This window comes from Mobula hypostoma, chromosome 1, assembly GCF_963921235.1.
Source record: "Mobula hypostoma chromosome 1, sMobHyp1.1, whole genome shotgun sequence".
NCBI classification, from domain to species: Eukaryota; Metazoa; Chordata; class Chondrichthyes; order Myliobatiformes; family Myliobatidae; genus Mobula; species Mobula hypostoma.
In genome coordinates this window covers 166,803,903-166,828,208 of record NC_086097.1, presented here as the reverse complement: position 1 = coordinate 166,828,208, position 24,306 = coordinate 166,803,903, and the positions used below count along the sequence as shown (strand labels likewise).

Genomic DNA, 24,306 nt, shown 5'->3' with positions numbered 1-24,306 from the left:
AAAGAAACCCAAAAGAACCCATTAAAAAAGAAGACCGCAAACATCCAATGTGCAAAAAAATGAACAAATTGTGCAAGCAATAACATTCAGAACTGAGGGTCACAAAAGTGAGTTCACAGCCACGAAGCCAGTCATAGCTGATCCAAGAGCCTGTTGGCTGTTCAGTGCAGAGACAAGCAGCAAGCTGAACACGGGCCTCTGCTCCTGACACCCTAACCTTTTCAATCTGGCCTGGTGCTTAAATCAGCCGAACCTCAGTTCGTTCCTCACCCTCGGATCTCGGCTCCGGTGCTTCAGTCTGCTCTTGGATCTGGGCCCCACTACTTTGATGCAACTCGTACCTGACCTTTCCAATCTGGCCCAGCGTTGAAATTCATCAAACGTTGACTCATTGCTCGCTCTTGGGCATGGGTCCCACCACCTTGACTGTGCCTCTCCTCAGATCCTCGCTTCAAATCAGTTCCAACTCCAATCCCTCAATGGCCATACATTAGCTCATTCCTCACTCTCAGGCCTGCACCCCAAGGCCTCAGTTTGGCCCATACATGTTGCGCCACTACCATCCAGACTGTAAAAAATGCCAGGTTGTACAGGGGGTTCAAAAGCTCAACTCCGAAAGGGAAGTTACAGACTATTGATTGCAGTGATCATTTAGCAGAAAAAGTGTGATCCAAGGATAGCCATCATGGATTGCTATGTCATGACCTCTGAAGCACGCAACTCATTTTAAACATTACTGGTGGGAGCTAGATATTCCTTTATCATTCTGCCTCTTCAGTACTTGCAGTGGCTCTTCCAAAATGCAATGCTGGGAACATCACAATTAGAATTGCCTGGGATAATACAATGGATGAATTTTCTTTCAGTAGTCTTTTTACAGTCTCCTGTCATGACAGATGATGAAATAGTTTCCAGGTAATTTGACATTATTCTGAAATTTTAATGTCCATCATCAGATATCTGAACAGTCCAGTAGCCCATGAAGACTACCTCATTGTGCACTTTTTTGTCCTTTATAGTAATTTTATGTCTTTGCACTGTACTGCTGCCACAAAACAACTAATTTCACATAATACAAGACAGGATGTCAGTTCCTGCACAGATCCCTATGTTTTGGAGGGTTCCAGGGGAACTTGGTTCAAGTTCCGTCAGAGCTGCATATCCTAAGAACATAAGAATATACATGGAAGGAACTAGCCTCCTTAATTTTCTGGGAAAGAGAATTCTCTGTAATGAAAGAAAATTCTATGTAGCTTTATTTTAAATAACTGTCCCCTTAAATTGAAACTTTATACAAGATTCTCAACTTGTAAAAGCATCTCAACCTCTATCCTGCCAAACCCTTAAGATCTTACAATATATATTTAAATAAGATTATTCCTCATTTTTCTAAGCTCCAAAGAATACAGACCCAAACTATTTGTGCTGTGTTGATAGGACAACCCTCACATTCCTGGAATTACCCTAGTGAATCTCATTAGAGCTACATCCTTTCTTAGACCAGTGGACCAGAACTGTGCATGGTACTCCCGATGTGGCCTCACCAGCACCCTGCCCATTTATAACACAATTGTACTTCTGGTGTTAATCTAATGTTCCTGAAAGCAGCACATTTTGGGGCCACCATTTTGAATCTCTGGAGCAGCAATACTGAAACGTTTTGAACACAGAGGTAGGAAAGTTCAATATGTCCGTTGCCATGTTCCAAAGGAAAAAAAATGCAAAAAATGCAATTCATTGCTTGCAGAAATATATGAGGATATAACAGTGACATAGGTATGGAGTTCTTTGTCACAGTTCCCATGAGACAGGTTCCATCTCAAGCTCAGGTACTGTCTCTGTGAAGTTTGTATCTTCTCCCTGAGACCACCTGGGTTTCCTCCCACATCCTAAGAATATTGGAGAGGGCAAGTTCATTTGCCGTGAGCAAGTTAATGAGTCTGTAGGTTAGTTGGGGAGTTGATGGGAATGAAAGAAGAGTTAAATAAGACAGGTGTAGAATTAGTGCATATAGATGCTCGATGATTGGCATGGAGCTGATGGAACAAATGGGTTATTTCCTTGCTATCTACTTCTACAACTCTATGGAACCGGAAACTACTACACAGATCATTTCCCTCTTTATAATATTTTTGGTCATCCTGTTTTGCCTTCTATGAAGTATTTAGTCCTGTAACTGTCACTAATCTTCACAACTTTGCAAACATTTCACTTGGGTTGCTCATCACTATCCTCCTTAGCTGCAGCCAATGTATCCTTCTTATGCACCCTTTCTTCCTCTCCACTGTGTCTTTTCTGGAGACTGATAAATCATCTTCTTAATCATCTGTCACTGTCCATTTACGATGTTAAACCCGAATGCGTTTTACCAGCCCGCTCCGTACAACTCTGCCCTCAAACCAATCAAACCAACGTTTTCATTGATTCCATTGTGTTTCTTTGTATCTATTGCGAATGCCTGCAAAAAACTAAATCTCACAGTAGTATATGGAGATGTATATGTACTTTTACAAATTTGTTTTACTTTGACTAATTACTGTTCCTTTAAGTTCAGGACTCTAGTTTCATACTAAAGTTTCTCACTCAAACTACTGTAGATTTGACATTCTGTGTATCTTAGCCTTAATCATTATCAGTTATATTCAGTTAGACAGTATGTTCACTGAGGGAAATTTATTTTAAATGTGAACAATTTTTAATCATCTTATCGCTTTCATCTAGGCCTGGAGTATTACCTACCATAGCTGGCTCACTTTTGTGTTGTTGATTTGGTCATGTGTGCTGTGGATGTTGCGAGACCGTCGACGATATGCAATGCTCACATCTCCATTCATGGTCTTCTATGGAAACATCCTGCTAACCCTACAATATATCTGGAGTCTCGACCTTACTAAAGATGAACTTCCTGAGCCATCTGGAGTACTGAAAAAGATGGAGACACCATGTGTTGAATTGGGTTCAAAGGTTTGTTTAACTAAAATAATATTACAAGATACCTTTATGACTGTTTTGGAATTGATACCTGAATTTCACTCTCTGCCCCTTTGTCACATGTCTAATTGTACAGTGTACTTAAAATGGAAAATGCTAGCTATGCTCTAAGAATCAAGTAGTATCTGGGGAAAGAGAAACAGAATTATCATTTAATATTTTATTGTGCGTTTTAATAGCTACGTAATTTATTGAATGTGAATTATTGACTCTATAATTTCCCTTGAGAAGGTTGTGGTCAGCCCTTCTCCTGCTGATGAATGTGATGTGATTTTGCGGGAAGGGAGTTCCAATGATGATGAAGGAATGGTGCTATAATTCCTCATTAGAGAAATCTAGCCAAGAATATAAAGGAGGATAATAAAAGCTTCTTTAGGTATGTAAAAAGGAAAAAAATAGTTAAGACCAAAATTGGGCCCTTGAAGACAGAAGCGGGTGAATTTATTATGGGGAACAAGGAAATGGCAGATGAGTTGAACAGGTACTTTGGATCTGTCTTCACTAGGGAAGACACAAGCAATCTCCCAGATCTAATAGTGGCCAAAAGACCTAGAGTAATGGATGAATTGAAGGAAATTTATATTAGGCAGGAAATGGTGTTGGATAGGCTGTTGGGTCTGAAGGCTGATAAGTCCCCGGGATCTGATGGTCTGCATCCCAGGGTACTTAAGGAGGTGGCTTTAGAAATCGTGGATGCATTGGTAATCATTTTCCAATGCTCTATAGATTCAGGATCAGTTCCTGTGGATTGGAGGGTGGCTAATGTTGTCCATCTCTTCAAGAAGGGAGGAAGAGAGAAAACGGGGAATTATAGACCGGTTAGCCTGACGTCGGTGGTGGGAAAGATGCTGGAGTCAATTATAAAAGATGAAATTACGACACATCTGGATAGTAGTAACAGGATTGGTCCGAGTCAGCATGGATTTACAAAGGGCAGATCGTGCTTGACTAATCTTCTGGAATTTTTTGAGGATGTAACTATGAAAATGGACAAGGGAGAGCCAGTGGATGTAGTGTACCTGGACTTTCAGAAGGCCCTTGATAAAGTCCCACATAGGAGATTAGTGGGAAAAATTAGAGCACATGGTATTGGGGGAAGAGTACTGACATGGATTGAAAATTGGCGGGCTGACAGAAAACAAAGAGTAGCGATTAACAGGTCCCTTTCGGAATGGCAGGCGGTGACCAGTGGGGTACCGCAGGGTTCAGTGCTGGGACCGCAATTGTTTACAATATATATTAATGATTCAGATGAGGGAATTAATAGTAACATTAGCAAATTTGCCGATGACACAAAGCTGGGAGGCAGTGTGAAATGTGAGGAGGATGTAATGAGAATGCAGGGTGAATTGGACAGGCTGGCTGAGTGGGCAGATGCATGGCAGATGCAGTTTAATGTGGATAAATGTGAGGTTATCCACTTTGGTGGTAAGAACGGGAAGGCAGATTATTATCTAAATGGAGTCAACTTAGGAAAAGGGGAAGCACAACGAGATCTAGGTGTTCTTGTGCATCAGTCACTGAAAGCAAGCATGCAAGTACAGTAGGCAGTGAAAAAAGCTAATGGCATGCTGGCCTTCATAACAAGGGGATTGAGTATAAGAGCAAAGAGGTCCTTCTGCAGCTGTGCAGGGCCCTGGTGAAACCACACCTGGAGTACTGTGTGCAGTTTTGGTCTCCAAATTTGAGGAAGGACATTCTTGCTATTGAGGGAGTGCAGCATAGGTTCACAAGGTTAATTCCCGGGATGGCGGGACTGTCATATGTCGAAAGATTGGAGCGACTGGGCTTGTATACTCTGGAATTTAGAAGGCTGAGAGGGGATCTTATTGAAACATATAAAATTATTAAGGGACACACATCAAAGTTGCTGGTGAACGCAGCAGGCCAGGCAGCATCTCTAGGAAGAGGTACAGTCGACGTTTCAGTCCGAGACCCTTCGTCAGGACTAGGGGATGGTAAAGACCCGGCACGGATGAGAGTTGGGATCAGAGGGGGGAGGGGGGAGGCTGGGGGTGTCAATGGAAAGGGGAGGGTTGGGGTGAGAGGAAGATGGAGCCTCTGAGGACCCGGGAGCTGACGATGGGATCTGAAGGAGACGGGATTGCAGAGTATTGGTGGGGGAAGGGGAGGCGTGAGTCACAATAGCAGCACATAAAGACCCCGCCTGGAGTTCAAGGCTGGAGTCACAGTTGGTGGTTGCGCAATCACTTTGAAGGTGTCCATGGTCGTTGCCCTGTCCTAGTCCTGACGAAGGGTCTCGGCCTGGAACATCGACTGTACCTCTTCCTAGAGATGCTGCCTGGCCTGCTGCGTTCACCAGCAGCTTTGATGTGTGTTGCTTGAATTTCCAGCATCTGCAGAATTCCTGTTGTTTGAAGATTATTAAGGGATTGGACTCGCTGCAGGTAGGAAGCATGTTCCCGCTGATGGGTGAGTCCAGAACCAGAGGCCACAGTTTAAGAATTAGGGGTAGGCCATTTAGAACGGAGTTGAGGAAAAACTTTTTCACCCAGAGAGTGGTGGATATATGGAATCCTCCGCCCCAGAAGGCTGTGGAGGCCTAGTCTCTGGATGCTTTCAAGAAAGAGATGGATAGAGCTCTTAAATATAGCGGAATCAAAGGTTATGGGGATAAGGCAGGAACTGGATACTGATAGTAGATGATCAGCCACGATCACAGTGAATGGCGGTGCTGGCTCGAAGGGCCTAATGGCCTACTCCTGCACCTATTGTCGATTGTCTATAAATCAATTTAATTAAGGGTCCCAATGAGGAGTCTCAGCCCAAAACATCAACTGTTTATTTCCCATCTAAATACTGCCTAACTTGCTCAGTTTCCTCCAGCATTTTGTGTGCATTGCTAGGAATAAAGAGTGCCTTGAAGGGGGGTGGTGTTTAGATGCACTTACAATGGTGACTTGATATTTGGGAGTTGCTGTCAGAATAGCCTGAAGTTAAATTGTATAAAGCAAGTTCAAGGCTTAAACGTAAATCAAAGTTTCATCTTTGCAGAAATGTATCTGCTTCTCTCAGCACATGATTAATTATTTCTTTGTTCAGATTAATCAGTATCCTGTTTTCTTCTAATAGATCCTGTGCGCGTTGACCTTTTGGCTTTTGCTCCGTCAAAATATTACTGAACGTCGTGAAGCTGAAAAGAACAAAGGATCTCTCTTATCAGAAGTCAGAGTGGAAGAAAGTGGTAAAACAGATTGTTATATTGCTTGGGTTAGAATATTTGAGGAGCAATGTCTCAATTGGATTGACCTAGAGAACATTAAGAATCTTGACTTCTTTACCAAGAGGGAAAATTAAAATAAGCAAATTTTGTGTTTATCAGGGAGACAATTGAACAAATAGTCTAATCTCTCCCTGATCTCCCCTCTTCCGCATATCTCTATTCCTCATCTACAACCATACAAAATAAAAATCTGGCAAGTCCTTCATTGTGTCATCACCGAGATCTTGGGGTGACAAATCTTCCTTTGGGAATGCAAAAAAGTTCAGTTAAAAGTTGTCAGATAACCTTGTCTTTTTTGTTTGTGCAGAAGATAGCCAGCAAGGCAAAGAGATAATGAAAGTATTAGGAAACCTGGTGATGGGAATGTTTGTCAAATATTGGATTTACATCTGCGGTGGAATGTTTTTCTTCGTGAGTTTTGAAGGCAAGATTGTCATGTACAAGATTATCTACATGATGCTGTTCCTGTTCTGTGTGGCTTTATATCAGGTATGTATTCAGGTAGTATCTTGGTCTTACATAAAAAATGAAATTTCATCTTAAGTCAGTGAGATTCCTTAATTAAAAGACACTTAAACTTTTAATCAGAATCAGGTTTATTATCCGGCATGTGACATGAAATTTGTTAACTTAGCAGCAGCAGTTCAATGCAATACATAATACAGAAGGAAAAAAAAAATAAAAATAATAGTAAATACGTAGATCAACTACAGTATGCATATATTGAATAGATTAAAAGTAGTGCAAAAAACAGAAATACTGTATATTAAATAAGTGAGGTAATGTCCAAGGGTTCATTGTACATTTAGGAATCAGGTGGCAGAGGGGAAGAAGCTGTTCCTGAATTGCTGAGGGTGTGCCTTCAGGCTTCTGTACCTCCTACCTGATGGGAAAAGGGCAGTGAGAGAAGGGCACACCCTGGGTGCTGGAGATCCTTAATAATGGATGCTGCCTTTCTGAGACACTACTCCCTGGAGATGTCCTGGGTACTTTGTAGGCTAGTGCCCAGAATGGAGCTGACTAGATATACAACCCTCTGCAGCTTCTTTCGGTTCTGTGCAGTAGCCACTCCATACCAGACAGTGATGCAGCCTGTCAGAATGCTCTCCACGGTACAACTATAGAAATTTTTGAGTGTATTTTGTTGACATGCCAAATCACTTCAAACTCCTAATGAAGTATAGCTGCTGTCTTGCCTTCTTTATAACTGCATCGATATGTTGGGACCAGGTTAGATCCTCAGAAATCTTGACACCCAGGAACTTGAAACTGTTCACTCTCTCCATTTATGATCCCTCTATGAGGATTGCTATGTGTTCCTTCATCTTACCCTTCCTGAAGTCCACAGTCAGCTCTTCCATCTTTCTGACTTTGAGTGCCAGGTTGTTGCTGTGGCACCACTCCACTAGTTGGCATATCTCACTCCTGTACACCCTCTCGTCACCACCTGAGATTCTACCAACAGTGGTTGTAACATCAGCAAATTTATAGATGGTATTTGAGCTATGCCTAGCCACACAGTCATATGTATATAGAGATTAGAGCAGTGAGCCAAGTACACACCCATGAGGTGCACCAGTGCTGATCGTCAGCGAGGAGGAGACATTATCACCAATCTGCACAGATTGTGGTCTTCTGGTTAGGAAGTCGAGGATCCAATTACAGAGGGATTATATCTAGAAGAGATATAATTGAAATCATATATACAGTACATGGTCTGACTTTTGACCTGTGGAATAAGTATTGGTCGGCTTGGGGAACAGATCTTTGAGGACCATTTCCCTCACCTGGCGAAATGCTATCCAGGTGCACCAGATGCTGTTGTGATCATTTGCTCCTGATTCAATGAGGGACACTCCCTGGAAATGGAATGTGATCCCTGTTTTCCATAGTCCAGTGGTGGAGCAGTGGGAGCAGGCTGGGTGGGGGTGGGGTGGATTTTGTCTTGTTGCTGTTCATTCTTTCATTGTCTTTAGTGAATGAAGCAACACTGCAGAGCCTGTACTAGTTAGGACTTGAGTACCTCTTGCACAATAAGAATCAGTGTCAGTCAGTGACTAGTCAGTGAATATCCCACAGATCATGATCTTGACAGATTCTAGAGAAGTCTGTAAAACAACACATGCTACAGAAGAAGAGGATTTCCACATTTATTCACCAGAAATATTATGCAATGTACAGAATTGAACTGAATTGTAAACTAAATATGCATAATCACAAGATTTTCTGAAGAAATTGAATCTTTAGAGCCAGAAATTACACAAATTAATTGCCGACACTATCTCACATTTTAAGGAAAATTATACAAGTAGATTTAACAAGGGGACGTATAGAGGCCTAGATTATTCATTCAATTGGGTCTAGTCACCAGATTAAGCTAATTGGCAGGAATTCTCAGAAGCCACATTTGTTACGTTCTCCCAGCTGCATTTGGCATTAATTGTAAAAAAAAAGTGACAAGTGATCTAAAAGGATGTGGCTCAATGATTATAATAACATGCAAGTATTGGAATTAGAGTTAGAGAATTATGTTATCTGAAGTATTTTTCCAGGCATAACACTTTTTCACCCGTTGACTGTTTTTTGTTGTAATTGGTGGAAAGGTGATTTAACAGAGAGCTAATGTATTCATGAGGCAACCTTTTTATACTTACTTCTACACTTCCTGTAAATTGTTTTTTTTCTTCAAGTCACCAGGTGACCAAAAAATGCACAAAAATGCAAAGTGACCAAATTGCAAATTGTTTAAATAACGTGTGCTAGGCAACACAGATAAAATACTGGAGGAACTCAGCAGGTCAGGTAGCATCTATGGAAATGAGCAAGTAGTTGGTGTTTGGGGCTGAGACCCTTCTTCAGGTCTTTATGCTCATTTCTGTGCCAGGTATCAGCAATAGAAATGGGTATAAATTCAGTACCTCTTGCCCCGTGGGAGCTGTGAAAAGATGGCATGGCCTGGTGGGGATCTTTGATAATGGGTGTTGCCTTCTTGAGGCAGCGCCTGCTGCAGAAATGGCCAATGGTGTGGAGGGACGTGCCCATGATATATTGGGCAGAGGCCACTACTTGCTGCAACTTCTTTCATTCCTATGCATGCAAATTGCCATAACAGACCATAATGTGACCAGTAAGGATGCCTTCAGTAGTACATCTATAAAAATAGTTAGAGTCTTCGGTGACAAGCAAAGCCTTCTTAACCTCCTAAGAAAGTAAATCTGCTGGTGAGCTTTTCTTCTGATTGAATCTAATGTTTTAGGAATACCTTTTAAAGATATTAAAGACCCTCACCGTCCCTTTTCTCATTACCACTATCAAGGAGGAGACACAGGAGCCTGAAGACACCCTTTTAGGGACAGCTTCTTCCCCTCTGTCATCAGGTTTCTGAAAAGTTTGTAACCACCTTTTGAAGGTGTCCTCAAAGGTGGGAGATTGTACCTTGATGAAGCTGGCTGACAACTCTCGGACACCTCCTGCAATTCTGTGAACTGGAGCCTCTGTACCAGGCGGTGATGTAACCCGTCACAAATACATCGGCACTGCATTGACAAGGGAAACATAAACAACAGTTATACAACAGATAACACAATTAGAACAAAAATATTTCATCATTGTTTTGGAAAACAGTAATTGAGATTAAGCGTGTAATCGAGTGAAAGAGGATGGTGAAGCAGCAAGTCTTGGTCAACAAGTTCTCCAGAGGACTCCTAAATCCCTGCTGTTCCTTGCCCGTGCCACACTTAGCTCATTTCACTTGCGAGAAATTCATGGGCTGCAAGATTTCCAGCAAAAACGTTTTAAATGATGGATCTAGCACTGCCGATGTAATTTTTAAATACAGCTGTAGTGGGAATATGGAGTTAACATTTCTCCAAAAACATGGAATGTGTTGAAAGGCTGTTACAGAAGGAAAAATTCAGACGATCCAATCAAGGGCTGAGAGCGTTGCCACTTTATGACATAGTACACAATCCACTGTATCTAGCAACTCACAGACCAAGCCCCCTTTTCCACTTAAATCATGCGTCCAAGCATACCTCAATGAAATAGGTATTCAGTTTTCTTTTGCCTGTGATTTCCCAGCAGTAAACTATAAATTCTGGGAGTGTACTTAAGGAATTACTATGCCATGGACTTGATCTTACAACCATTCCTTGAGAGTGTGGCTGGCAGTGGGAATTTGGTATTACTGTTCAGACCATGGTAGTTAAGAGGTTTATTTTGGAAACCAATGCAGGCAAATCCAGCGTTTCCAAATATAATAATTATTTATGTTACTTAATTCTGCTTTCCTTGGCTGCTTATACTTCTGAAGGCATTTTTCTCCCCAGGTGCATTATGATTGGTGGCGGCGGATCTTGAAGTATTTTTGGATTATTGTTGTCTCCTACACAATGCTGGTTTTGATCCTCGTGTATACCTATCAGTTTGATTCATTCCCGTCTCTGTGGCAAAACATGACTGGAATGGATATTGAAAAGTGAGTAACTGAGAAATGACTGTACGCAGCACAAAATAACACTGTAGTAAAACTCTGATAAACTCACAGTGTCCTAACAATTGGGAATATTGCATTCAGTTCTGGTCACTCCATTCCAGGAAGGACATGGAGGCTTTGCAGAGAGTACAGAGAAGGTTTACCAGGACGCTGCCTGGATTAAGAGGCATGTACTATAAGGAGAGGATGGACAAACATGGGTTGTTTTCTCTGGAGCAGTGAGGCTGCGGGGAGAACTGACAGAAGATTATAAGATTAGGAGAGGTGTAGATAGACAGCCAGTGCCTTTTTCCCAGGGTCAAAACATCTAATGCCAGTGAGCATGAATTTAAGGTGAGAGGGGGTAAGTTCAAAGGAGATGTGCAGGGCAAATTTTTTTACGCAAAAGTGGTGGGTGCCTGGAATATGTACCAAGGGTTGCGGTGGAGTCAAATACGATAGAAGCGTTCAAGAAACACTTAGGAACTACAATCTGTTCAGGGTTATACACTTGGCTCTATTTTAGGCTCCTCTCTCCCTTTTGATTCGAAACGCCTTAAGCAGGTGTCTAACCCGATAGTTAAATATGTTTTGCGCATTTGGTTTCAATTCAGAAAATTTTTTGATCTTAATCAATTCGGGTTAGCGATTCCTATTTTAGGTAACATATTTTTTCCTCCCTCTTTTACGGATCGCGCTTTTCAAACTTGGAAGACTAAGGGTATTTTACGGTTTTTGGATTTATTTTTAGATGGTTCCCTTATGTCTTTTGAACAATTATCTAATAAATATAATTTATCAAGAATACATTTTTTTAGATATTTACAAGTTAGAAATTTCCTAAGTACTATACTTTCTTCCTTTCCAATGCTTCCTCCTACATATATTTTAGATTCGATAATTAACCTCAATCCATGTCAGAAAGCTGCATCGGCTATGATTTATAATATTATTATGAAACTTAGGAAAGCTCCATTTGATAAGATTAGGGTAGATTGGGAACAGGAATTGGGGCTTACCATTTCTGTGGATGATTGGGGGCAGATTTTACAATTAGTTAATACTTCCTCTATTTGTGCTAAACATTCCCTAATTCAATATAAAGTGGTTCATAGAGCACATATGTCCAAAGATAAGTTAACGCGTTTTTACTCGCATATTAATCCTTTTTGTGATAGATGTTCGGGGCAGATAGCTTCTTTAACTCATATGTTTTGGTCTTGCCCTACTTTGGAAACTTTTTGGAGAGATATTTTTAATATTATTTCTAAGGTATTAAATATAGATATCTCTCCTCACCCTATTACTGCTATCTTTGGACTACCTAAAGTTTCTAGTAATCTTTTCCCTTCAGCCCGTAGAATGATTGCATTTCTTACTTTAATGGCGAAAAGATGTATTTTACAACATTGGAAAGAGCTTAATGCTCCAACTACCTTTTTTTGGTTCTCTCAGACGATTTTATGTTTGAATCTGGAGAAAATTAGAAGTAACCTTTATGATTCTTCATTTAAATTTGAACAGATTTGGGGACCTTTTATTCGATATTTTCATTTAATGTAATATATATCCTTCTTGTTTTTTTTTTCACTGTTTTTAATGGAGGTCGGGATTGAGGACGTGATTTTAATTTTAACTCTGTTTGGTTTCAAGTTAGCCCATTGCTTTGCTTTGCTTTTAGTTAGTTGCACGGTGGGTTTTTTTTGGGGGTTTTTTTTTTCTTTTTTTCTATTGATATATATAAAATTTAGTATACTATTATGTTATCTTGGTTTCTTATGTTTAAATTACATTGTTTGTAGTATTTTTTTTGGTATTGATACCTTCTGGAATTTTATTATATTTTAACATTGTATTAATGTTTATATGGCTTACCTTTTTGTATACTTATTCAATAAAAAGATTTAAAAAGAAAGAAGAAACACTTAGGTTAGTACATGAATATGAAGAGAATAGAGGGATATGGTCCTTGTTTTGGCAGAAGGGATTGGGAATTAGCTTAATTACATTTAATTACTGGTTCAGTTAGTTCAGCACAACACAATGGGCCAAAGGACCTGTTCCTGTACAGCACTATTCTATATTCTAGGTTACGCTTATTAATTCCAAATATGCTTTCAATATAGTGTTTAAGATGTTATTCAGTTGTATAATTAGTATTTCAGAGGACCTTGAAGTTTAAATGGAACCAGAAATGTACAAAATGTTTCATTCCCTGCATCCTGCTGCATACCTGCATTCCTGACCCCTGGTGTTCTGGACTCCAAGCCCATCTCCAGCCATGCACCCTGTCCGCAGTCTAGACCTAGCAGCGGACCATTACCTTGGGGTGCAACTTGAAGTCAAGTTCATTGCCATAGGCACAAGTAAGGTGCAATGAAAATCTTACTTGCAGCAGCATCGCAGGTAGGTGCACAATATTCAGAGCAACAGCATCAGTTATACAAAAACTATACTCAATTTCTACAAGAAATAACACAATTAGAGCAAAGGAAAAGAGTCTGCTGTAGTGTTGCTATACTGAGGTAGTGTTTAGGGTTGTGCTGGCTGGTTCAAGAACTTAATGGTTGAAGGGAAGTAGCTGTTCTTGAATCTGGTACTGTGGCACTTCAGTTTTCTGTACCACCTGCCAGATGGTAGCTGCAGGAAGATGGCATGGGCCTTGATGTTGCATTGTTGAAGCAGCTCTTCAACAATGGGCTGAACCTGTAGATGATACATATCTATGGATGTTTGTCCATAGAAAGCATAGAAACCATAGAAACTACAGCACAGAAACAGGCCTTTTGGCCCTTCTTGGCTGTGCCAAACCATTTTCTGCCTAGTCCCACTGACCTGCACACGGACCATATCCCGCCATACACCTCCCATCCATGTATCTGTCCAATTTATTCTTAAATGTTAAAAAAGAACCCGCATTTACCACCTCGTCTGGCAGCTCATTCCATACTCCCACCACTCTCTGTGTGAAGAAGCCCCCCCCTAATGTTCCCTTTAAATTGTTCCCCCCTCACCCTTAACCCATGTCCTCTGTTTTTTTTCTCCCCTTGCCTCAGTGGAAAAAGCCTGCTTGCATTCACTATCTATACCCATCATAATTTTATATACCTCTATCAAATCTCCCCTCATTCTTCTATGCTCCAGGGAATAAAGTCCTAACCTATTCAACCTTTCTCTGTAACTGAGTTTCTCAAGTCCCGGCAACATCTTTGTAAACCTTCTCTGCACTCTTTCAACCTTATTTATATCCTTCCTGTAATTTGGTGACCAAAACTGAACACAATACTCCAGATTCGGCCTCACCAATGCCTTATACAACCTCATCGTAACATTCCAGCTCTTATACTCAATACTTTGATTAATAAAGGCCAATGTACCAAAAACTCTCTTTACGATCCTATCTATCTGTGATGCCACTTTTAGGGAATTTTGTATCTGTATTCCCGGGTCCCTCTGTTCCACTGCACTCCTCAGTACCTTACCATTAACCCTGTATGTTCTACCTTGGTTTGTCCTTCCAACGTGCAATACCTCACACTTGTCTGTATTAAACTCCATCTGCCATTTTTCAGCCCATTTTTCCAGCTGGTCCAAGTCCCTCTGCAGGCTCTGAAAACCTTCCTCACTGTCTACTACACCTCCAATCTTTGTAGCATCAGCAAATTTGCTGATCCAATTTACCACATTATCATCCAAATCATTGATATAGATGACAATTAACAACGGACCCAGCACTGATCCCTGTGGCACACCACTAGTCACAGGCCTCCACTCGGAGAAGCAATTCTCTACTACCACTCTTTGGCTTCTTCCATTGAGCCAATCTCTAATCCAATTTACCACCTCTCCATGTATACCTAGCGACCAAAATTTCCTAACTAACCTCCCATGCAGGACCTTGTCAAAGGCCTTACTGAAGTCCATGTAGACAATATCCACTGCCTTCCCTTCATCCACTTTCCTGGTAACCTCCTCGAAAAACTCCAATAGATTGGTCAAACATGACCTACCACGCACAAAGCCATGTTGACTCTCCCTAATAAGTCCGTCTATCTAAATGCTTGTAGATTCTGTCTCTTCATACTCCCTCCAATAATTTACCTACTACCGACGTTAAACTTACTGGCCTATAATTTCCCGGATTACTTTTTGATCCTTTTTTAAACAACGGAACAACATGAGCCACTCTCCAATCCTCCGGCACCTCACCTGTAGACAGCGACATTTTAGTTATTTCTGCCAGGGCCCCTGCAATTTCAACACTAGTCTCCTTCAAGGTCCGAGGGAACACCCTGTCAGGTCCCGGGGATTTATCCACTTTAATTTTCCTCAAGACAGCAAGGACCTCCTCCTTTTCGATCTGTACAGTTTCCATGATCTCCCTACTTGTTTCCCTTAATTCCGTAGACTTCATGTCAGTTTCCTTAGTAAATACAGACGCAAAAAACCTATTTAAGATCTCCCCCATTTCCTTTGGTTCTGCACATAGCCGACCCCTCTGATCTTCAAGAGGACCAATTTTATCCCTTACAATCCTTTTGCTCATAATATACCTGTAAAAGCTCTTTGGATTATCCTTCACTTTGACGGCCAAGGCAACCTCATGTCTTCTTTTAGCCCTCCTGATTTGTTTCTTAAGTATTTTCTTGCACTTCTTATACTCCTCAAGCACCTTATTTACTCCCTGCTTCCTATACATGTCATACAACTCCCGCTTCTTCTTTATCAGAGTTGCAATATCCCTTGAGAACCAAGGTTCCTTATTCCTATTCACTTTGCCTTTAATCCTGACAGGAACATACAAATTCTGCACTCTCAAAATTTCTCCTTTGAAGGCTTCCCACCTACCGATCACATCCTTGCCAGAGAACAACCTGTCCCAATCCACGCTTTTTAGATCCTTTCTCATTTCTTCAAATTTGGCCTTCTTCCAGTTAAGAACCTCAAGCCTAGGACCAGATCTATCCTTGTCCATGATCAAGTTGAAACTAACAGTGTTATGATCACTGGAACCAAAGTGCTCCCCTACACACACTTCTGTCACTTGTCCTAACTCGTTTCCTAACAGGAGATCCAATATTGCATCCCCCCTAGTTGGTCCCTCTATATATTGATTTAGAAAACTTTCCTGAACACATTTTACAAACTCTAAACCATCTAGACCCCTAACAGTATGGGAGTCCCAATCAATATATGGAAAATTAAAATCCCCTACCACCACGACTTTATGTTTCCTGCAGTTGCCTGCTATCTCTCTGCAGATTTGCTCTTCCAATTCTCATTGACTATTGGGTGGTCTGTAATACAATCCCACTAATGTGGCCATACCTTTCCTGTTTCTCAGCTCCACCCATAAGGACTCAGTAGACAAGCCCTCTAATCTGTCCTGCCTGAGCACTGCTGTAATATTTTCCCTAACAAGCAATGCTACTCCCCCACCTTTCATTCCTCTGCTTCTATCACATCTGAAACATCGGAACCCTGGAATATTAAGCTGCCAGTCCTGCCCCTCCTGTAGCCAAGTTTCACTAATTGTTATAGCTCCTTCAGTATAAGTAATAGAATACAAGTAACAGAGCATGGAATAGATAGCACAGGAACAGACCCCTCAGCCCATGTCTGTGCCAACCATGATGCCAAATTAAACTAAACCTCTATGTTTGCACGTGATCCAATTCCCATTCCTTGCATTTTCATGCACCTGTCCAAGTGGCTCATAAATGCCATTCACAAACAAGAGACAATCTGCAGATGCTGGAAATCCAAGCAACATACATAAAATGCTGAAGGAACTCAGCAGACCAGGCAGCATCTATGGAAAAGAGTAAACAGTTGGCATTTTGGGCCGAGACTCTTCATCTTGCCACTATCGTGTCTGTTTCACAACCACCCCTAGAACACATTCCATGCATCCCACCTGTCTATTAAAAAAAAACTAATCCACATTCTGAATCTCCTTTAAATATCCATCGCTGCACCTTAAAGCTATATCCTATGAATGGATGGTTACACCCTATGCACAGGGTGGTCAAGAAAGTGTATGGCATATTTGCCTTCATTGGACAGGTTGCTGAATGCCAAAGTGAGGAAGTTGTGCTGTACAGTTTAAGAATTGGGCTTGGCCACATTTGGAAGTACTGTTTCATTTCTGGTCATTCCATTTCAGGAAGGCTGTGAAGCCTTTGAAGATGAACCAAGATGTTTCCCTGATTAGAAGATTAAACATAAGGAGATGTTTGACAAATTTTGGATTCTTTTCTTTGGTGTGTTGGAGGGCTGAATGGCAGCCTGATAGAAGTGTCTAAAACGATGAGTGTGCAGACAGTCAGAGTCTTTTTTTTCCAGGGTGGAAGTGTCAAATACCAGAGAACATAATTTTAAGATGAGAGGGAGGAACTTTAAAGGTTATTAGACATAGGAACAGAAATAGGCCATTAATTTATAAGGTAAATGATTCATGAGGCAGTCAGTGACTAGAGTGTGCTGCCAGAAGAAGTGAAGAAAGTAGATACAAAAGCAATGTTTAAGATGCATTTAGAAAAACACATGAGCAGACAGGGAAGGGAGGGGTTGGGATGACTTGCGGGCAGATGGGTTTAGATTGGCACGGACATCATGGTCTGACAGATCTGTTTCTGTGCTGTACTGTTCTATGTGCTAAAATGAGATGGAGCTCGACCATCAGGATTTCCAGGCAAAAGGACAGAGGATTATCAGAGTTTTACTGTATTACACATCACTGTTAATTTCAGCAAAACATTATACTGGTTACCTAAGTGACTAATATGGAAGGTAGATAAAGCTGACATTACCTTAAATACGGTAGCTAATAATGAAACGTGACCCAGAATCTGTAATAAATACTGGTATTACCAGCAACACTCGCCTCCCAATTATAAATAATTCAAATCTGTGAAGTACGAACAACTGGACAAAATGGCAGATTGGGTGCACTTTACTTACAGCTGGTACAGGTTGCAAGTGCAGGAATAGGACTTAAGAAACAAGACTAGATCAGCTAAGTGTATTACCGTGCATGCACAAAATGAAAATTTACACAATTTGGTAAATTCCAATTAGAACAGGAACTTGAACTAGTCCCTTTCAGAACTAAACATGTAATTGTTGTTTTCTGTTAAAGATTGAAGGATCTTGGATTGGAGAAATTCACAGTTGCGGATCTGTTTACTAGCATTTTCATCCCCACATCTTTCCTGCTCGTGTGTATATTGCACCTTCATTATTTTCATGATCGATTTCTGGAGCTCACTGACCTTAAAGCAGTGACCAGCAAACAGGAGAGCACTATCTACAGGTAAGAAACATTCTTTAATATGTTGGCAAATTATGCATTACAAATATACTGTATATGTCATGACATTGATTGCCAACAGCCCTGACTGATTGTATCAGAAATGGGTTACGTAATAGTTCATGTGATAATTATGAAAACTCTAATATATATGTATTTTGTAATTGACTAACTGAGGGATAAATTTTAAATGTAGTAACATTCAGAGCAGTGAAACGTATATTCTTTATATCTTCTGTGTTAAATTTAGTTAATGAAAATACAAGGTTCATTCAACAGGGTTAGATTTTATCCTTAGCTGCCATATATTGAGACTGATCACCAGCCTTTTGAAGAACCTCTCTTGTTCATAAGTTCTGCAAAGGGGTAATCAATCCAATCCACCAGAATATGAATAATAATAAAGATGAAAATTGTTCTCTGTCAGAATTTTATTTTAAAAAGGTACATAAACGACATTAAAATTTCAATATAGAATAAGACAGTTGAAGTCTGCTTTTCCTCAAACCATAGATATTTACTGTATGTACTACAATACCATTATTATTCATTTGTTTTACACTAATTATGATATTAACAGTAATAAAATAGTACACTGATTCTTTTAATTGCCATTGTTTAGTTCTGAATTATTGCTGATTAATCTCGATTGTACATAATTCTGGTTTGTGTGAATTTAACACTTTGTCTCAGTAAACTTGTCTGTAGATATGTTGTGGTAGGTGCAGACTAAGGAACCAGCCCTGTGTTCATCCCAATTTATTTTCAATAGAGTGAGGATCAGGCTGGTTCTGCAATGCGACCCATCCCAACAGATTCTGAACTTGATGGTGAAAGTGAAAATTCAGGCAGGCAGAGAGTTGAGGCGAAGTGAAACAATATCCAGGATTAAACTTTATACCAAGCCTCGTGTTCCATTGAGCTCTCTGGAAAGGCCAGAAAGCTGCAGCGGGCATGCAGGCAACAGTGAAGAGGGTAGCCAGCACTAACAGCTTACCAGCAAACTGGTTCACAATGATGCAGTGTGTAACATCTATAAAATGCACTGCAGTTATTTAACCAGGCTACTCTGACAGTACCTCCCATATATCAGAATCAGCTTTATAGTTTTATTATCACTGACATATGTCATGAAATGTGTTGCTCTTCTGACAGCAGTACAGTGCAAAGACATAAGATTGCTAGGCATTGCAAAGTAAACAAATAGTGTAAAAAAGGGATAATGAAGTAGTGTTCATGAGTTCATGGGCCGTCCAGAATTCTGATGGGGAAGAGAAAGAAGCTTTTCGTAAATTGTGTGCGTAGGTCTTCGGGCTCCTGTATCTCCTCCCCCAATGGTGGTAATGAGAAGAGGGCATCTCCTGGATTGCAAGGGTCCTTAGAATGGATGCCAGCTTTTTGCAGCTCCACATTTTGAAGATATCCTCAAGGATGCAGAGGGTTGTAACTGTAATGGTTGAGTCTGCAACCCTCTGCGCCTCTTTCGATCCTGCACATTGAGCCTCCATATCAGGCAGTGATGCAACCAGTCAAAATGCTCTCCGTGGTACATCGGTAGAAATTTGCCAGCGTCTTTGGTGATGTAGCAAATCTCTGCATCCATCTCAAAGTAGGGCAAACACAGCAGACTCGAGGGAATACCACCACCTCTCCTCCAATTAGCTCATCACTAGACAACGGGGTGACCCGTTGGGGCACCCTTTGAGGAATCACATTTACCAGAAGCACTGCAGCATTTCAAGGCAGTAGTTAACCTTCTCAAGAGCTGTCCCAGATGAGGAATAATCATGGGACTGCCCAGATTCCAAAAAAAAAGAAATAATGAAGAGCAAATGTCAGTGGGGCTATGCAGAGGAAGGAAGGAGTTGTGGAGGTGAGGAGAATCCAGGTTGAAGGACATCATTGTTTTCCTTGTATGGTCCAAAGCAGCAGAGTCCTGTCATAATGCAGTCAAGATCCTTTGGACAAAAGGTAGCTCACGCCATTATTTCTGAGAAGAATCCATTGTTTTTAAGCTATAGTGTCATCCAGGTACAGAATACTACAAGTCAAAATCAGAAATAGTGCAGAAAAATTGGGGTTTGGGTAAATAATTAACCTCTCGTTACGGCAAGAGTGCCATTAGTTGTCCCAGTTTGTGTATTCCATGTTTAGATAAACATTATCTTCCTGTCATCTCATTTTTCCACATTGCTGAGTAAAGCGCCAAATCACCCCTTTAAATAGTACGCATTTGTTTTTCTTGTCAATTAACTTCATCAGTAAATCATGGTTTGTTGTGGCATTCTTCAATGTCGGTTGCCTTTCATCACCCATCCCACAAGGAATCTCAAGCAGATGTGTGGGCAGGTGACTTTCTCTGGGGTCCACTTGTGCATGTGTAATAGAAGATAACCGAGAAAAATCAGACCATTTAAAAAAAAATCAAAGATGACAGTATTGTTATATTTGTTGTAACGGTGGGAGAAATTAACATTGTATTTTTGGAAAAAGGTACCAGAACTAAGTGCAATAGTTCATTTCCATTATATCCTGCTTTACTTTGTTTAACAATTGTCATTTTGTGTTGCATTTGTGGTAACTTGGTCTGCATGTCATTGTGTGTGCTGTGTTGGCTAATTGTTGACCTGTGGATTCTTATCTCTTCTATGTCTTTCTCCTTTCTCTTTGATCATTCCTGTGCTTCCCATCACTCCATTTTCCAGCCATGCCAAAGTTAATGGTCGTGTTTATCTGTTAGTAAATAGGTGGGTACTGTTAGTAATCACAGAAGTCCATAGCAGTTATTTTATTTGCCATAAATTATAGCATGCAAATCATATCCTTTTTTTGGAACTGCTTCTGCAACAGAATCTCAATGAATCGCATCATTGCATCCCTGAATATAATGACTGTATGGTATAACAATGTGAGGTAATAGTGTTAGCGTTACTTAAAAGATTATTTCAATGAAAGTTTTATCATATTGGCTTCTGAATTTCAAGGTATGTATTTACTACCATCTGTGATGAATTGTCTCATCCTATACAAAGTCAATGTTAACTCTTACTAAGTTTAATCACAAATAGGGTCTCTGGGTTACCAATAAAAACAAAAAGGATTTGGCAGTTTCTGTGGTGTTCCTTCAGTTTCTCCTAGTGTTTGGTTGGAATTAGGTAGGCCCCTGGGCGTATTCTGGGGCTTTATTAAATGGCATCAGATGAGCAGGATGTAACAGGGTATGTTGAGCATCATCAGTGAGTGGTGGGGTAATTATTGACATCTGTGAACAAGTGGGAAATGTTGTGTTTAATTCTTTGTATTAAATTCTTGAAGAGAGAGCAGTTTGCTGTGAAAGAAGAGTTCTGTTTGAGAGATCTGCTCAGTTGTAAAGTTAAAACCTTACCCAAGTCTGACATGACCAGAGCAAGCAACACAAAATGTTGGAGGAACTCTGCAGATCAAGTAGTATCTATGGAGGGGAATAAACAGTCTACGTTTCAGGCCAAGACCCTTGATCAATACTGGAAAGGAAGGGGGGATAGGCAGAAGCCAGAATAAAAAGTTTATTTCCCTCCTTAGATGCTACTTGACCTGTGAAGTTCCTCCAGCATTTTGTGTGTACTGCTCAAGATTTCCAACATCTGCAGAATCTTGTGTGTCTCCTTACACGGCCACAGCTAGGATGGTAGTGATGTTGCCTTGCAGCTCCACGGACCTGGGACCAAACCTGATCTTGGTGCTAAAAGTGCAGTTTGCATATTCTCCCTATCACCATCTGGTGTTTTTTTTTGACTCTCTGTCCTGATTTCCTCCCTAACTCAAAGGAGTGTTGCATGGTTCGTTAATTACAGTAAATTATCCTAAGAGAAGATAAATTTGGAATCAAACATGAAGCTGACTGGAGGGCAGGAGTGATAGGCCCAGGCAGTATGGAATGGGGAGAATGAAACCGAAAAGATTTCTCTCTTTGGAGCTGGCATGGAACTGATGGGCCAAGGGGCCTCTTTCTGTGTTGAATTAAGTAATTAATATTATGCTTTTAAGGTGAGAGGGGAAATTTTAAAGAAGTATGGGGCGAATTATTTTTACACAGAAATTGGTAGGTTCCTGGAGTGAGCTGCCAGGGGTATTGGTGTAAGCATCTACAATGGTGGAGTTTACGAGGCTGTTAGATAGATACATGAATATGCAGAGAATGGATAGATATGAATTGTGTACGGGTAGGAGAAATGAGTGTTGTGGTCCGTGCAGATATTGTGGGCCAGGGGGGCCTGCTCCTCTGATATACCATCTATGTTCTACGTTTAAATCCAAGCCAAAGGTCTATGCATATTTCAGTCAGTGACCCGACCCAAAACCAATGCATTTAATCTGTTGCTTTTGGACTGGGGTAGAGTAGCTGGGCTCTATCCCAATTCCAAAAAATAATGATTATTACTCATTTATACTGAGCACCTCGCCTAGAAAAAGCCACTTTCTTTCTTTCATTCATATATTTAATGCTGACAAAAACCATCAATATCTTTCACAGCAATTCTTTCCTCCAATGTTTATCAAGTACGTTCCTATTATTACTGTATTTCAAAATGAGACAAATATTCCTACATACCAAAACAAATCAAATAACAGAGTATGTCCCTCATTTTTTCACTAAAGTATAATTAAATAAAAGTGTGTGCCAGAAAGATTTCTAAAAGCAAAAAAATGCAAATATTGGAATCTGGATTAAAGTAGAAAAATGCTAGAAATGTTCAGCATGTCTGAAGAAAGGTCTCTGAGCTGAGATGTTAAACCCGTCCCACCTTCTGTTGGCACAGCTTTTTCTCTTTGTACAAACTTTGTACATCAAGCAAGTGTTTTTATGCAGAAGGAATTTTTTTTACCCAAAGAGCAGTAGGAGTCTGTAAAGTGATGCTGGGGGAGTGCTAGCAAGTGTTATGTTAGCAATATTTAAGAGCCATTTTATCCACAGCCCATGATCAAGCAGCAAGCCAAGGAATATAGACCATGTGCAGGCAGATGGGATTAATTTGGATTAGCATCATGGTTAGCACAGATACTGTGGGCTGAAGGGCCTGCTCCTGTTCTGTGTTCTATGTCCGTGCAGGTAATTTCATGAACGTGCTTTAATTCTTGCTGATTTCATCAGTTGCTCCTTCGCCTCTCTTAAGTTTCACCACTTAATTATCATGTTAGAGTGCACAATATCAGTGCATAATGGCTCTATGAAGCCACCAGGCATGTTAATATATTGATGTATAGCAGATATGGACACCCTAATTACCTAATATTGTCAGTGTATCTGTGTGTTTATCTGAGGAGAGAAAATGAGCTGCTGTCTTCAGATCATGCTAATGGGTTTTTTTACAAATCAGTTTAATCTGTTGATACTTGCTGTTTTGATGAGATTGGAGTTATAGTGTTTGTCAATTAAATTTCGCTTCATTTCACATGATGATGTTCCTCAATCACCTGGTGCTGCCTTTGAAGTCAACCTCACATTAGCAGGCTGAAGGTAATATGGTAATGGCTTAATTCAGTGTAAGATTTTGTAACAGGCTGCATAGTTTACTGAGCAGCACAGAATCAGATTCATTTGCTTTCCAATTCCACAAAGTCCCTTCAACTTGTACAGAAACCATTAAAACCTCCTCCAATGTTATTTCAAAGGTGGGGCATGTGACCTTAAGTTAGCTTGCTTTCCGAGGCTTACATACTTATTCATATGAGCTCAGTGTGCGTGAGTAGGTCCATAATCCCATCCTAAACATTCATTTTACATGGTTATTAGGAGTTCTGCATAGTGCTTGACATAATTCCCACACCTCCACAGTTTGCCCATGCCTTTGTTCTGAGGGTACAGTTTACAGGAGAGAATTGTAAGAAAAGCACACCTTGGCTGACAATATATCCAGTGAAATGGAAGAGAACTGTTGTGCTAATAAGATGAAACTTTGCCCTTCAAAGTACATTCAAATTGTTTTCTTTGGAACTTGATCACGATGGATCATTAATAAAGGCTTGGTGAATATAAACATGGATTTCTGAGGAGGAAATTACTCTCAACCAATGTGCTGGAGTTATTTGTGGATATGACTATTAGAATAGATATGGGAGTTGATGTGGTGTACTCAGTTTCAGATGTTAAATGAGGGCCAGTATAGGAGGATGATCAAACAGGTGCAATTGAGGGTAATATACTGGCCAGGACTGAGAATTGGTTATCAGATAGAGACTAAAATTAATATCATGAATAACCCAGGGCACGTGCTTGGACAAGCCCTGGTGACTTGTGCCCTGTGC

At 40.5% G+C, this 24,306-nt stretch overlaps 1 protein-coding gene across 3 annotated transcripts in view; it reads left to right on the top strand.

The window, feature by feature from the left end:
- LOC134352116 (piezo-type mechanosensitive ion channel component 2-like) overlaps nt 1-24,306 on the top strand; it is a 627,709-nt gene that overhangs the window by 447,192 nt on the left and 156,211 nt on the right. For all 3 annotated transcript variants that reach the window (XM_063059335.1, XM_063059328.1, XM_063059345.1), the window contains 5 exons: nt 2,722-2,964; nt 6,085-6,196; nt 6,543-6,724; nt 10,564-10,712; nt 17,851-18,024. In XM_063059335.1, coding sequence (XP_062915405.1) covers nt 2,722-2,964; nt 6,085-6,196; nt 6,543-6,724; nt 10,564-10,712; nt 17,851-18,024 — 860 coding nt within the window. The remainder of the gene's footprint in view (nt 1-2,721; nt 2,965-6,084; nt 6,197-6,542; nt 6,725-10,563; nt 10,713-17,850; nt 18,025-24,306) is intronic.